The 15,125-nt window shown below is 35.8% G+C and overlaps 1 protein-coding gene across 9 annotated transcripts in view; it reads left to right on the forward strand.

Annotated features, from left to right (window-relative positions):
• Nucleotides 1-15,125, forward strand: part of ROBO1 (roundabout guidance receptor 1) — a 1,179,537-nt gene that overhangs the window by 833,887 nt on the left and 330,525 nt on the right. For all 9 annotated transcript variants that reach the window (XM_032352245.1, XM_032352293.1, XM_032352267.1 and 6 more), the window contains one exon: nucleotides 4,355-4,681. In XM_032352245.1, the coding sequence (XP_032208136.1) occupies nucleotides 4,355-4,681 (327 nt within the window). The remainder of the gene's footprint in view (nucleotides 1-4,354; nucleotides 4,682-15,125) is intronic.

The following is a 15,125-nucleotide window of genomic DNA, read 5'->3' on the forward strand; positions in this document are numbered from 1 at the left end:
TTTCTGAAAGTTATGCAGTATGAGGAATTTGAGATTTCTATGTTTTTTGTTAGGATTTTCAAATGCACAAGCTCTGTATTCAAATAACTTTTTTTTTTTTTTGACTAAACCTATTCATTTCTTCAGATCATTATATGCTAACAGAGTGTATTTTCTCTGGAAGTGTGTTCCTCAGAAGCAAAGTTCAGTGGGATATCCTGGAAAAAGAAAACTGAAGAGTTCAGTAGCCAAAAAAGTTTGAGAAAGGCTGCACAGGGTACCTTTCTGTTGGTGTATCATAGTGTGCTTTTAGCAAGACAGAAGACCCTGAGAACTACAACTCCTTTTTTGAGCAATTAGGCATTAACAATCTGAGGAAAGAGTATTTCACGTAACCTGACAATTTAGCCTTTAGTAATGTAGATGCCATTTTTATTGCTGAAATTCTTTTTTTTTTTAAATATTTTATTTATTTTTTGTGACAGAGAGATATTGAGAGAGCACAAGTAGGCAGAGAGGCAGGCAATGGGAAAGGGAGAAGCAGGCTCTCCACTGAGCAGGGAGTCCAGTGTGGGGCTCGATCCCAGGATCCAAGGATCATGACCTGAGCTGAAGGCAGAGGCTTAATGGACTGAGCCACCCAGGTGCCCCACAATTGCTGAAATTCTTTTACCGAATACTGCTGTACAAACATTCTGGTGAAAGCTTAGGCCTGAGTTTTCCATTCCCAAAAGTCATGCTAGCTCCGGTACAGCTATAGGGAACTGCTGGTTAGGAATAGAGAGAGTCTTGAGCTCCACTGTATGTTAATGGCATCTGGGTGATCTCCAGGTTCTGTAATTGGCCATTACTTCCTCTGTACACTCCCTGGACAGTTTTATTCTTTCCCATGGTTTCAGTCTCCAGCTCGATTCTCATCTGTGGCTCCAGCTGAGATTTTTTTCTGAGGTTAAACTTGTATATTCAGTTGGCAACTTGTCATCTCCACTTGGAAAAATCAAGAAGTACCTCAAGCCCTCCATGTCTCAGACTGAATAAATCATCTCATCTGTGCTTCCTCTCAACAAATTTCACTCTTTGAGTTTGCACCTTCATTGGGACTGTCATTCACCCACTGCTCAGATCACAAACTTAGAATCCTCTGCCTTGTTCTTCTTGTCCATCCTGTGCACCTTCCATTTCGTTTTCATCCCGCATTGCCAGTGCGGCAATGACAGTCAGATCCTGTTGATTTTATAACTAAATCTCTAGATTCTTTCCTCTGTTTTCCTTTCTGTCTGGCAAGGTCCCAAGTTTTCAGAATTTATTGTTTAAAGAGTACAAAAGTTTCTTGACCAATTACCTCCTGATTTAGCCCACTGTAGAGTCCACTGTCATACCACCAATGGTGAGCTCTTCAGAACCAAGCATGGAGGCACCTGGGTAGCTCAGTGGGTTAAAGCCTCTGCCTTCGGCTCAGGTCATGATCTCGGGGTCCTGGGATTGAGCCCCACATTGGGCTCTCTGCTCAGCAGGGAGCCTGCTTCTCCCTTCTCCCTCTCTGCCTGCTTCTCTGTCTACTTCTGATCTCCGTCTGTCAAATAAATAAAATCTTTAAAAACAAAACAAAACAAAACAAGCATGACTCTGCCCATGCCTCACTTAAGATATTTCAATATTCTGTTGCTTTCAGGTAAGTTGTAGAACTTTGACTTGATGTACAACGTTCATCCCATTATTGCTTCTTCAGGTACATACTTTCTAATCTAATGCAAATATTTGCATTATTGCTTCTGACTACTTCTTCAGGCACATACTTTCTAATCTCTGACTCGTACCTTCTACTCAGGCCATACCAACTCCCCAGGTCCCACAAGTGTACCATATTCTTTGACAGTTGTGCCTCTAGTGAAATCATCTCCTTTCTTTTATTGTTGACTCAGTTTTCAAGACTCATCTCAAATTTTATGTCTCAGGATGCCTACTCTCCCTTGTTCAGGCTGTCTTAAATGTCCTTTCCCCATAGCAAAGTTTCCCCATAGCAAACTGTGCATCCCTATTTCTTATCTGAAATGGACTTTCAGAATTTAAAATAATGAGTGCTTTAATTGAATAGCTATTACCTCAGTAGTTGTTTCTCATTAGAGTCCACCTTTGGTAATTATAGCTGAAGTCAAGGCAGGCCACATATATTTTATTCTTTGAAATTGTATAACATTTGTGATTGAGTAATCTAAAATCTAATTTAAATTTCATTTGACTTCAGTATAGCCTTTGTGAGAAAGTATGAGTTTCTCAGTTATTTTTCTCCCATGTTGTCGGTTTATTTCTTCCTTCTTTAGTGGTTGGTTTCATTTAAAGACTTTATAGTATGTTGTATACCATGCATTGAATTAAAGCTGTTTCTCAATATTTCAGATTGTAAAACTATTACTTAAGATTTCAGATGACAGTTTTCTTTACTTCATGGTCGATATAACTGAATGCTCTTTAAATTTTACCATTCATCTGTTTATTTCATTCATTAAGAAAAAAGGTTAATAGTAGTAGTTACAAATTAGAGATTTATAAATCAGTCCATGCAGAGCTTACAGTCTAGGAAAGGTTGAAGAGAATGCACATTGATTATCATTTAAAAAATAAAATCTTTTAATGTCTTTCTATAGAATATGTGATTAAGTTTCAGATCATTATACTCAAATAGATCTTCCCCATTAGGACTTAATTCATTTTTTCATTTTTTTCTGATGCCTGTAGCATGCTCACACTCTGCCAAGCATAAGAGAAGCAACCATGAGCAAAATCAGACCCATAGATCTTACAGAGCAATGGGAAATACAGGATTCCAGGCATCAAACAAAAAAATTGAGATTGCAATTCTGATCATTCTTACCAAAATGTAGCTGTGTAGGGCTATTTAGGTCTATAAACAGAGCACTTAACTTTCTTTGAAAGATCAGGGAGGGCAGAGATTTGAAAGGAAAGTGGATGTTAACTACCTTGAGATCATTTCAAGCACAGGCCCCTGTGGCCGGTGTAGGCCTGTGGCAGGAGGAAGCGTGTTGTATTTGTGAACTAGTGCAAGGTGAGGTGAAGAAAGCAGAGAAAGGAGTGGAATGGGAAAAGTCTGGAGAGCTAGACGGGGGAATGAACACACTCTTGTAGATCTTGTTAAGGACTTTATCTTAAGAGCCACGAGTATATTTTAAGAGCCACTGAAGTAGGGGAGAACCCAGATTGTATTTGCATTTCAAAGCCTTCTTCTGGCTACAGTGAAGTGAAGCGGTTTAAGAGATTTCCTAAATCCCGGTGGGAATTGATAGTAGTTTGACCTGGGTTGGTAGCTGGCTGTAGAGATGGAGATGAGGAGACTGATTTGAGAAATATCGGGAAGGAGGAGGACAAAGATGGGGAGGTGTCAAGGAAGCCCGGTTTCTACTTTGCATTATTCATTGAGATTGGATGGCTAGATAAGAACGAGGTTTGGGGCTCAATTAAATTAAGCCTTGGGCTGTTGCATTTGAGAAATCTTTAAGAAATTTACATGTTAAATTTATCCACAGCAGCAGTATGGTAGGAATATTAAAAAAAAAGATGAATCTTGATCCCTGTTTTAGAAGTTATAATCTCATTGGAAAAAAATAAGGTATAGACACAGGAAATATTTAAATGACACAAACACGCAGGACCTCACTTATTATGTAATACAGAACGCAGGCCCTTACCCAATGTCCTTTTTCACTCTATATTATATTTAATTATTTAAACTCAATTACATAACATTTCATCCTTGAAGTATATTAAATATTAACATATCACTATTGGCAACTAATGAAATTAATTTATTAATTCAAATTCTGGGAATGTGTATACACACACACACTTTTATTATTTAGGAAGATAGAAAAATTTATATAGAGAGCAGTTTCATCATAAATTTGAATATGATGTTCACTGGTCTACCGAGTAGGTTTTTTTTTTAAAGTGTTGACTGATGTTAGTTGCAAATGAGATTCCAAGAAGCTGTGCTATTATCTGTAACACTCTACAATTCTCTCAGTCATTCCTCTGCAAAAAATAGGCACGGATGTGGTAAACACAGACAGGGTGATGACTTCTGACAGGCTTTGTGCACGAGGCATTTGAAGAGCAGACAGGATTTGTACAAAGTTAAAGCAAGAGTATTTTCTAGGTGAAGGGTCAAAAGAATTCAAGAATTGCACGATGTGGTTGAGGTGGACACCGGTAGGACTAATTAGTAGATGGGGTCCGGAGTAAATACAAGGTCACTGTTATGCCCTGTTTACATAGTAGTACTTACAGCTAAGCTTTTGCGATAAGATTTCTAGTTGTTTCCATATGATAATATGAAACCATTTTGCCACTTCTTCTGCAGGCTCCCGTCTTCGTCAGGAAGATTTTCCACCTCGCATTGTTGAACACCCTTCCGACCTAATTGTGTCAAAAGGAGAACCTGCCACTTTGAACTGTAAAGCCGAAGGCCGCCCCACACCCACTATCGAATGGTACAAAGGGGGGGAGAGAGTGGAGACAGACAAAGATGACCCTCGCTCACACCGAATGTTGCTGCCGAGTGGATCTTTATTTTTCTTACGTATAGTACATGGACGAAAAAGTAGGCCTGATGAAGGGGTCTACGTCTGTGTAGCAAGGAATTACCTCGGAGAGGCCGTGAGCCATAACGCTTCGCTGGAGGTAGCCAGTAAGTACATGGGGCTCTGGGCTCTTGACAGCAGGAATGGTGTGGTGGGATCTTTTGCCTTGAGAGTGGTAATAAGAAGTCCAGCCTCTATCCCAGGCTTTACATGAGCAAAACGTCTAGTTTTTTGTATGAATACAGTCCTCTACCTATTTGATATGATTTTTTTTTTTCATCGTAGCTGGTTATTCAGGCTACTTTGGGATTTGCACATAGTTGTTAAACCCTTCTACTTGGGATGTGAAGTAGTTCTGTTGAACATTTTCATTGAAATTGATTTATTCTTAAAAAATTGTTATATCCTTCTTCTTTGTTGCTTTCAAATATACTGAATGCAAGTACATTTCTGTGGAAAGAATAGCAGGGGTATTTTTCATTTGTCTTCGTTTGGAGATATACTTTCAACTGGTAGTGTAAGATATGGTTTTAAACCATATGCTTCTAATTCTTAGAAACGTATTCTACTTTTGGTAAAGGTATAGGTAGAGAAATAGACATATGTGCCTCATACATTATTACTTTGGATAATGTAGTGCCGTCTGGGAGGAAAACCTGTGTATGTCATCCTATGGTAGTTGATGGTTTAGTTATTTACATGGATACCAAATACAGTACATTTGCAATCACCTCAAGAAGGATCTCTTAATGATTAAATTGTTAGGTGCGTAATGTATTTCAGTACAAATTGGGCTTCTCTTATTTTTAGTAAACATTTAAGAGGTAGCCAGAAAGTCTCATATCCTTGGAAGAATATGTTCTATGTATTATAAGTACAGTTGAATATTGCATAGGGATTGGTTGGAAAGACAAAGTTTAGATCTCTAATATACTTTACATAAAATGAACGGTGAAACTGCAGACATAACTATGTATATATGTATCTATAATGTATCTAGGATGATTGATATTTTGATATAATTTATGTTCAAAATTGAACTATATAATCAGCTTCATAATCTCTACTGTTGTCTCTAACATTCTTCTAGAACTTGAGTATATCAATCCACAGGTAGTTGTGCAATTATAGACATAGAAAGGAATTTAAAGACAGATTTTCCAACTTAATCAGATTATTAAAATGGACTCAGTCTCCAAGAATCAAGATGGGTTGATCACACACATAGATCCATGGAGAGTTATGGGTGAGACAGAATGCCGAAGATGTCCAACATGCGCATAAAATTTAAGTAGCTAAAAAACCAAAAGTAACCGTTTAAAAGTATGCCAGAACTAGCCACTCACATTTTTTAAAACATTTACTTAAAACTCAAGTTTATATTTCTCTTCACATTTAATTGATCACAGACCTACTGTACTTTCTCTTATTGCCTTGATTCTCAGTGAAAATCTTGAACTAGGTAAGTGAGATGAACAAAAGCTGTAATCACAGCAGCAGGCTACTTTTCTTTTTCTCCTCCCTTCCCCCCCTTCCCGCTCATTCTCCCTCATTCCTTTCCTCCCCCCCTCCCTTCCTCTCTCCTCCATTCCTTCCCTCCTTTCTTCCCACCATCTTTCCTTCCTTTTTCCTTCCTTCCCAAATTGAAATGTGGTGCAGGCCAAAGACGTTTAAATGTTTTTCTAAAAGGAAACGTATTTTTTGATACAGTTTTCTTTCAGGTTGTGGTATTAATACTTTTTACCTTTTGACACATTTATATTTAAGAATACTTATTCCCTGTGGGGGGAAAATTAAGTTATCATTTGAATACAAATATAGAGAATCAAGGAAGATGTTATAGATGACCTACTCGTATAGATGGTATAGATGACCAATTCTTATTTTTGGTAGATAAGAAACCGAAGATCAGAAGGAAAAACAGAGTTCTTGTTTATTCTTTGCAAGTATAATCCCTTATAAATGAAGTGTGTACCAATGGAAATATATATCTGAGATCATACTGTGTTTCTGTGTTATTTCTTACAATACTTGCATTCTGATCATTGCCAGAGTTTTTAGAAAATGTTATAGACTTGAATAGAACATCTAAATGCTTACCCTTTAGATCTCGCCTTTCAAAACTCCTTTAGTTTTACTTTAGATGATCAAGATACCCTTAATGCACTGGGATTTAGAGAGCTCTGTTTTTTTAATCTGGCTTTTGTGTAACTATTTTAAAAAACATTATTAGTATCCAGTTCAATTCTTTTTCTAAGCAAGACCTCCCGTTACTCTGTGAGTCCATTATGGGAAATGCTTTTCCAGTCTTAGTCAACAAATATACCTTCAAGGAACTGAAAACAGACATAAGATCATTATATAACTTTTATCAGCAAAATATGCAGATAATAGTCCCTGAATGCATACATCCCAAATTTTCATGTGATATTTCTCATTATGTCTCCAAAATGTTCCAAGCTCCAGAGAAAAGAGAATATAGTTAAGATACTTTAAACAATACTTTAAGATCATATTCATTAACAATTCATACATGTAGAAGGGCAACATGTATATAGTATATTTATCAAACATATTTTGACATTCATAAGGATAGTTTGGTAATAAAGATTTTTATTAGTGATGATAATAATAATTATACTAAATCCAAAAAAAAGTTTGAGTAGTGTTTGTAATCAACAATTTTTGTACTTGTTTGATTGCAATAATTAGCAACGTGTTTTTATTTGGATAAATTGTATTATTTTATAACCTAATTTATATGGGAAAAATTAATGCTCTGGAATTAAAATGGGTTCTGTGTGTTTAAAAAATGATTTAGTAAATTCAGGCTTTAGTGCCCTACAAATAGATATGTAGTGATATAGTTCACCTATTTATGTATTTTAGACAATAGTTACTGTTAATTCACCATTTTAAAGTATGTTTGTGTCCTAAAATGGAAAGTTGCCTTTTGTATGTTACATAAAAAACCAGGTCATGTGTGTATGTGGGGAGGTAGGGGTTAGGAGTAGAAGTCCAGGGAAACATAGCCCATATTTGCTGTGGCTTAAACTGTAAAGTACGGTTCTAGTTTGGTTTTATTTTTTCCTGGAGAATATTACTACCTTTTTTTTTTACACATTAGTTTAAAAATGTGTAAAAAAAAAAATTCAATAAGAACTATTCTTATTCTTCCCAAAGACACAGGAAGGCAAAGATTGCATCTAATTTCTTAGTGAGTCTGTAATCCAGAGTAATAGCATTAACAAAAGTGTCTAGAGGCAACCCAGATTTCACAGCACAGTTGTTGGTAATGCTTTTAAAAACATTTACCTGTGTTTTATTTGCCTTTAAACCAGGTTTTACAGCTGTAACAACAACTAGATTTCTCGGTTCCTAACAATTGTCAATCTCTCAACCACTGGGAAAAAAAAAAAGATATTGAATGTCATTGAAAACCTTTGTTTCTGTATAGAAATGATATTAATCATGTCTTTTGTGTCTTTAATATTTATTGAAATTTTTAAAGTACACCAAAAGGATTACATTTATTAGTTATTTTTAGGATTAGTTATTTTTTATTTTCATTTAAATCCCCATCATAACTAGGTTAGACCCAGTGAAAAGCACTGGCCAGCCTTTAGGTGTGGATCCTTGCCATGTGGTAAAAGCTGCAATCCTTGTTTTTGAAAGCTCAGTTTTAATGCAATTAAAAAGTTATCTCACACAATCATAAAGTCTAAAAATTGAAATGCTGAGGAATATATGATGGTTGTTACTAAAGTTTCCTGGAATTTTTGGAAGTTTATCTCTGCAAAGGAAAAGAATTTTTAATCACAGATTGATTTTTTCAATGTATTTTAAAATTCTTCTTCTTCTTCTTCTTCTTCTTCTTTTTCTGCAAACCAAGAATTCTATAACTTAATGGGGACATTACATTGGAAAATTTAGGAGATACCACTCACTATTTCTAAGATTTTTGAAAACTTCACTCTTTATCTAATTCAGTTTCAAAGTTAGCTTTCTAAAATGGTCTTGCAAGTGGTATGTTCTCGTTTATCTTGTATTAGCTTTATTTAAGAGTCTACTAAATGTTTAGGAAAATATTTATTGGGACCATTCTCCATTCTCCTGTACCCAACATCATCACTTACTAAATTTCGAACTCCATTTTGTGCCTGGCACAAATTAATAACACAATTCTTAGACACAACTTATATTTAATAAGTAATTTGATCTTGGGTAATTGCATTGAATTTTAAGGAAAATTAATCTGAACCTTGACCCTCCTGCTTCCCATTGTAGAGCATGGCCCTCTACGTCATCTGCTAAGCAGGGCACAGTTCGCATATGGCTATTTGTTTCCTATTTAAGCTGTTTTCTCTTGAGGAAAAGAAATTCCCTTTAGACTAGGCAGACATCTGCTGGCTGTTGTAGCAGCAAAACCGGAGGAACTATCTTTCCTGGAGAAACAAACAGACAAACAAACAAACATTTTTCCCAATTAATGAAAGATTAAGTCTTCCCAGATTTTATTAACTGGGGGTACATTTTAGTAGTAATTACTTTGGGGTAAATGTTTATATTTTGAGGTGAACTACTCCCAATATAGCATGATCTTTTGTTGTTATTAAATGATACTCATCAAAGTGATTTATATTTGATTTATCCAGTATTCTTTCTTCCGGTAAAATGACAAAGTAAACTCATGGATGCCAAGCAGCCATGTGTTTACCTAGATACAATAGAATGTATTTCTAAAATCTGGACCTTGGAAGATGGAAGGATTACTCCTGGAGGTAAAATGGTTCAGATGAGTAGGTGGAAGTAATACATGCCATTATACTTTAAAATATTGATTGATCAATTGATTGATTATGTGCACACACATAATCAATCTGACCTCTATTATGGTCAGACACTGGAATTATTTATACAGTTTATATGCGCGCGTGCACACACACACACACACACATTGTTCCCGGATAGTCCTTTTATTTTTGAAATTGAATTTCCTTTATATTACGTATCTAAAAATATTGTTTCCTCTACTTAATTTTGTTTTCTTGTTTTAACTAGGCATTTTCAAGTGTTTTTACCACATTCTAAAACCTTTTTTGTATCTTATTTTTGTTTTCAGTATTCAAAGGAAGAATGTTAGTCATTTAGTTTAATGATTTAAAAATCTTTTCACTTCCTGGTACACTTACATTCTAAAATGAACTGATTCTTTGTTCCAAAATTGATTCATGATTAAATTAAATTATGCATATAAAGTATGTGGCACAATGACTGCCACATAATTACAAATCATAAATTTTAAATCATAAATTTAATCATTGGTGCTGTTATTTTTATTACTTTTTTCTTCTTTATCTCTTTCCATCAAACACCACAGTTATTTTTATATAAAAGGGATCTGATGCTTCTGACTTGAAAAATGGACTCATTTCATTTTAAGTTTAAAGCTATGTGCATTAATATATCAAAATATAAGTAAATGCTTCAGTAAGTAAATTTTCATAAATTAACTTCTGGTTAAGTAAAAAAATGTCTTGAATATACTAAATACCAACTTGAAATCACTGGTATGAGAAATTTACCTTTACCTTAAAATCTTCAGTCCTAGTGCAGAACATGAAATAATGTTTATTCAAATCCTTTTTCTTTCATGGACAAATAAAAAAAATTCAGTTTTATATCTTTTACAGTTGAGATAATATTTACATTTTTCCTAATTAAATTAATGTATGTATTCCCTTAAGTAGAGGCAGCGTTGCTAAGTTCTTTGACATGATTATTGTTACTGAACACTTGAATTTTACTGTCTGTCAAATACATTCTTTTGTTGTTGCCTGTCTTCATCGGCTTAAGCTGGGTGGCTTAAACGACAAATATTTATTTCTCACAGTTCTGGAGGCTGGGAAGTTGGAGATCAGGGTGCCAATATAGTTGGGTTCTGGTGAGAGCTCTTTTCTTGATTTCCTCCCATGGTAGAGAGAGGCTCTAGTCTTTTTATCTTAGTGTAAGGACACCAGTCCCATCAGAGGGACTCCACCTCAATGACCTCATCCAAACCCAACTACTAACCAAAGTCCCTGTCTCCAAATACCATCCCACTGGGGATTAAGACTTAAACTTAAATGGGGCGGGGGAGGGAGACACAAACATTTACTCCATAGCTGCTTTTAATGATTATGTTTAGATTTTTGTTAATTGGGTTTATAGTTATTTTATCCTATTAAGTAACTGAGAAATAAAAATCAGAATATCAGGGAAAGTTTCTGTAATCTCCATAATGTAAGTAAGTAGTAGGTCTGTCAGAGCACTTGTTAAATCCAGATGTCAGGGTTAAATTGTGTCGTAAATCAAGTGTTGTCTACACCTTCAAGTGAATGCAGTGTCAGGGGAACTCTTCATTGGTTTGGAAAAGTAAGAGCAACATCCTTTAATAGCTATATTAAGAGAGAAGATAGTGGTCATTTTCTTTCGAGAGAACATAAAAGTTCTTTCTCTTTTCTTCCTTCCCTATCTCTCTTTTATTTGTTCTATCTTTTCAAAGAGGATTTAATATGAAATATGAAGGCAAAAACCTGTATTTTCATAATCCATGAAGACGTGGGTCCGTGAGAGAGGACAGTGACAATGTGCATAAAAAGAAAGTTCGAGTTTCAAAGGGCATTTTAGTAGAAGACTGACCGTTTGAGTGACTATTTATTTATAAATAATCAACAGATTATTTTCTATCTTGAAACCCCTGCTAGTTAAACATGGTTCAAGGTACATGTTCTGTTGACTTTTTCAGCAAACTTTTTATGTTTTTCCTTTATCTCACATAATTGCTCTATATTAATCTTTAGTAGATTTGTAGAAACATCTGAAGAATAGGGGCATATTATACATTTCTTTCCCTTTACTCCTAATCACAAGTTAAAGAATGTGATTAATAAGCTTAAAGAGATCATTTTTACATAACTTTGAAAAATTGTATTTTATTTGTGATAATATGTACATGTTCTTATAATCTCATCACCAAGACTTAACTACTGTTGGAAGTTGGGTAGACACCTTGGTAGACACCTAGTAATATTTTAAATTTCTTATTACAATCTTAGGTCTCTTTACTCGCTCTGGGAAAACTATCCCCTATTTAATCATTGTTCAGTCTTAGGTGGCCAAAAAAGGCATTGGATATGTTGGAACACGTATCTATATCATAAAGACTAATTGTAAAAGTTTAGCTCTTCAGGTTGGATACTGCAAAACAACTTCCTTCTGCTGAATATTACTAGATACACCATCCTGGACAAGACTCAATTCAGTAATTATGGGGTTAGAGGATACATATACCATTACCAGTCTCAGGAGCCACTCCTTTAATTTTCTCAAAAAGTAGATGGTGTTCATACGTGCTGAAAAATACTAAGATGATTATTTCAGCACTAGTTGATGCTCAGATATAAAGCCCCTTGAGGCTTCCAGAAAATCAATTCAGTATTTAGTTATTTATGGGAAATTCTTGGCAGTGTCTCCTCCTTTCAACAGTACTGTCTGTAAAATATATTAAAATAACAAGATAGATCTGGTTACCTCTCAAATCTTATCATCATATTACTACTCCTTTTAATCCTACTAATTTATTTATGACTTAAATGCTGGAAGTTTTTCCCACATACACAGACCAGCTTGAGAATAATTTGTATGTATTTTAAAATGAGTGATAAATTTATTTAATAAAACATACCCAAAGCTTCTTAGTGTGATTAATTTTAAGATTATTTATTTATTTTAAGTAGTCTCCACATTAGGTGTGGGGCTCATTGTGGGGCTTGAACTCATGACCCTGAGATCAAGACTTGAGCTGAGATCAAGAGCTGGATGCTCAGTTGACTGAGTCACTCAGGTGTCCCTAATTTTAATTAATACAATATAAATTAGTTTAAGCTGTCATTAATTATCAATTTAAACTTTTTTTGGTCAGGTTAAAATAAAATACTATTGAGTGTTTTGGGGGGTATAAATGCTCTCTGTCTGTGTTCCCCAAAGTGGGCATTAAAAATGTTTTTAAAGTCAGAGTTTAAATAAATATGTGAAAAATACTAGAATATAGTTTATCCCCCACAAAAATGTTTTGTTTTGTTTTTCCAAAATAACTCTTTCTAGGCGTTCTCATTTGTTCTAGCTATTCAGTGGTGAACAAAAAAAGAAATGGTTTCTGCCTTCATAGAAATTGCAATACAGTGGGGAGAAGAAATAAGGACAGAAAATAACCAACTACTATACAAAAAACTTTATGGTTAAAGATTATGAAGAGTGCCCAGAATAATTGGGGTCAAACTAAGAACTGAAATAGAAGATAGTACCAAGACACAGAGTAAAAGAAAAAGTGTATCAGGCAAATAGAACAGTACATCTAAAAGGCCATAAGAAAATATAGACTTGGGCATATTTGAGAAAATGAAAGATGGCTGGTACGGCATCTGAGTAAGGGAGACAGCTAGGGAGCTAGGTGGGGTCTAGATCATGCAAGGTCCCATTACCAGGTTAATAATGTTGGATTGTATGTCCAGTGCATGAGAACCACAGGTTTTTGGGCAATAGTGGAGGTGACATGATCTGATTTATACTTTAAAAATGTGAATCGTGTAGTAATTGAGTACTATATGCGTAGAGAATGAGTCGCGGAATGACGGGGAGAGACAAAGTAGGAAGGTCCTAGGTATTCCAGGCAGAAGATGATGCTGGTGAAGCGTGTGATAGTAATGGAGATGAAGAGAAAAGCAAGGATTCAATTTGAAGATTGAAGACCTGGCTTACTTATGAAGGGTGAGACAATAGAGGCTGAAATTTTGCAAGAGATACAATTATTGGTAACAGCAAAGTCCAGGTCAAGTCTATGACCATACAGATAGGATTGGGAGTTTGGGTAAGTTGATGTTATCACTGAGAAGCGAACAGTAGTTCCGTATGCTGCAGCCCATCACAATCCCAAGAAATCATATTTTCCTCTTGTATCTCAGCTTGCAGTATGCTTACTTTCCTGTTCCACTTCTTATTACCTTGCCGTTATCTCAAGAGGGAACCATGTCATGACCCAAGTGCCTACCACCATTCCCAGCACATTGTAAGTGAAGTGATCTAGAGTAACTCAGGAGCACTTTATTCCACATGTGATGACCATGATAGAGTGTCATAATGCCACTTCAAGAAGCAGACTAACCTACCGTTTTCCCTCATTCCCGCACAGTTTCTTTGTGATGTCCAGCAGTTCACATGCTCTCCAGCACTCATTTGAAAGCACAGTGCTTAGAATGCAGTCATCAGATACTATTTCCCTGGGAGTTTTTCTTTCTTTCAAGGTTCAGGACAATTTAAGAAGCTCTTCTGGGAGGGCGCCTGGGTGTCTCAGTGGGTTAAAGCCTCTGCCTTCGGCTCAGGTCATGATCCCAGCGTCCTGGGATCGAGCTCCGCATCGGGCTCTCTGCTCTGAAGGGAGCCTGCTTCCTCCTCTCTCTCTGCCTGCCTCTCTGCCTACTTGTGACCTCTGTCTATAAATAAATAAATTAAAAAAAAAAAAAAGGAAGCTCTTCTGGGGATAACATTACTTGGGAAATTTAGCAGTACCTGGAGGGGTTTTCTGAAGTTCCTTTGAGAAAATCTATAAATGCATGGGATGCCTGGGTGGCTCAGTTGGTTAAGCAGCTGTCTTCAGCTCAGGTCATGATCCCAGCGTCCTGGGATCGAGTCCCACATCAGGCTCCTTGCTCAGCAAGGAGCCTGCTTCTCCCTCTGCCTCTGCCTACCACTCTGTCTGTCTGTGCTTGCTCTCTCCCTCTCTCTCTCTGATAAATAAATAAAATCTTAAAAAAAAAAAAAAAAGAAAATCTATAAATGCAGAATAAGACCTAAGTGTCTTTACCGTCTCTCTTTTCTTTCTGGGTAGGAAAAACTACACAAAATTAATGTTCTGTAACAGAAATTATGTGGATTCTTGTACTTTACCATTAATCCATATATTCTGTATAAAGCTGTTATAAGTTAGTAGATTTATATTTAATGAAATAAATTTGATGAGAAATTGAAGGGAAATGACAGCATAGTAATATTTTAAATTTCTTATTACAATCTTAGGCTTTAGTTTGTGGTTAATGAATTTTTTTAAAAAAAGCTTAGTTAAAATTAAGATGTAAAGACCAATGACATCGAGACACTGCAGTAATTGGGCAAAATAGAGATAAGAAAGAGAAGAAACCCATATGGATAGCAATGTTGTATGTAGCCACGTGATGGAAGCAAACTCAGGTGAGGGAAGGATCCGGTGGGTTACAGGCAGCAGTTGGAGGCTTCTGCTCAGAGTGTGGTTGGGGACCAACATCGTTGGCATTACCTGGAAGCAAGTTAGAGATGCTGAATCAGATGCTGTATTTTAACACTATTACAATGTAACTTGTGCAAATTCAGATTGGAGAAGCAGTGGTATACATTGTTTCAACTAGAGTTCATAGGCCCGTCCTCATCCCCTAGAACAAAGAAAACCTTTTGGAATGCAAACCCAGTGTGGCTGATTTT

The sequence above is a fragment of the Mustela erminea genome, chromosome 1, assembly GCF_009829155.1.
Source record: "Mustela erminea isolate mMusErm1 chromosome 1, mMusErm1.Pri, whole genome shotgun sequence".
In the NCBI taxonomy this organism is placed as follows: domain Eukaryota; kingdom Metazoa; phylum Chordata; class Mammalia; order Carnivora; family Mustelidae; genus Mustela; species Mustela erminea.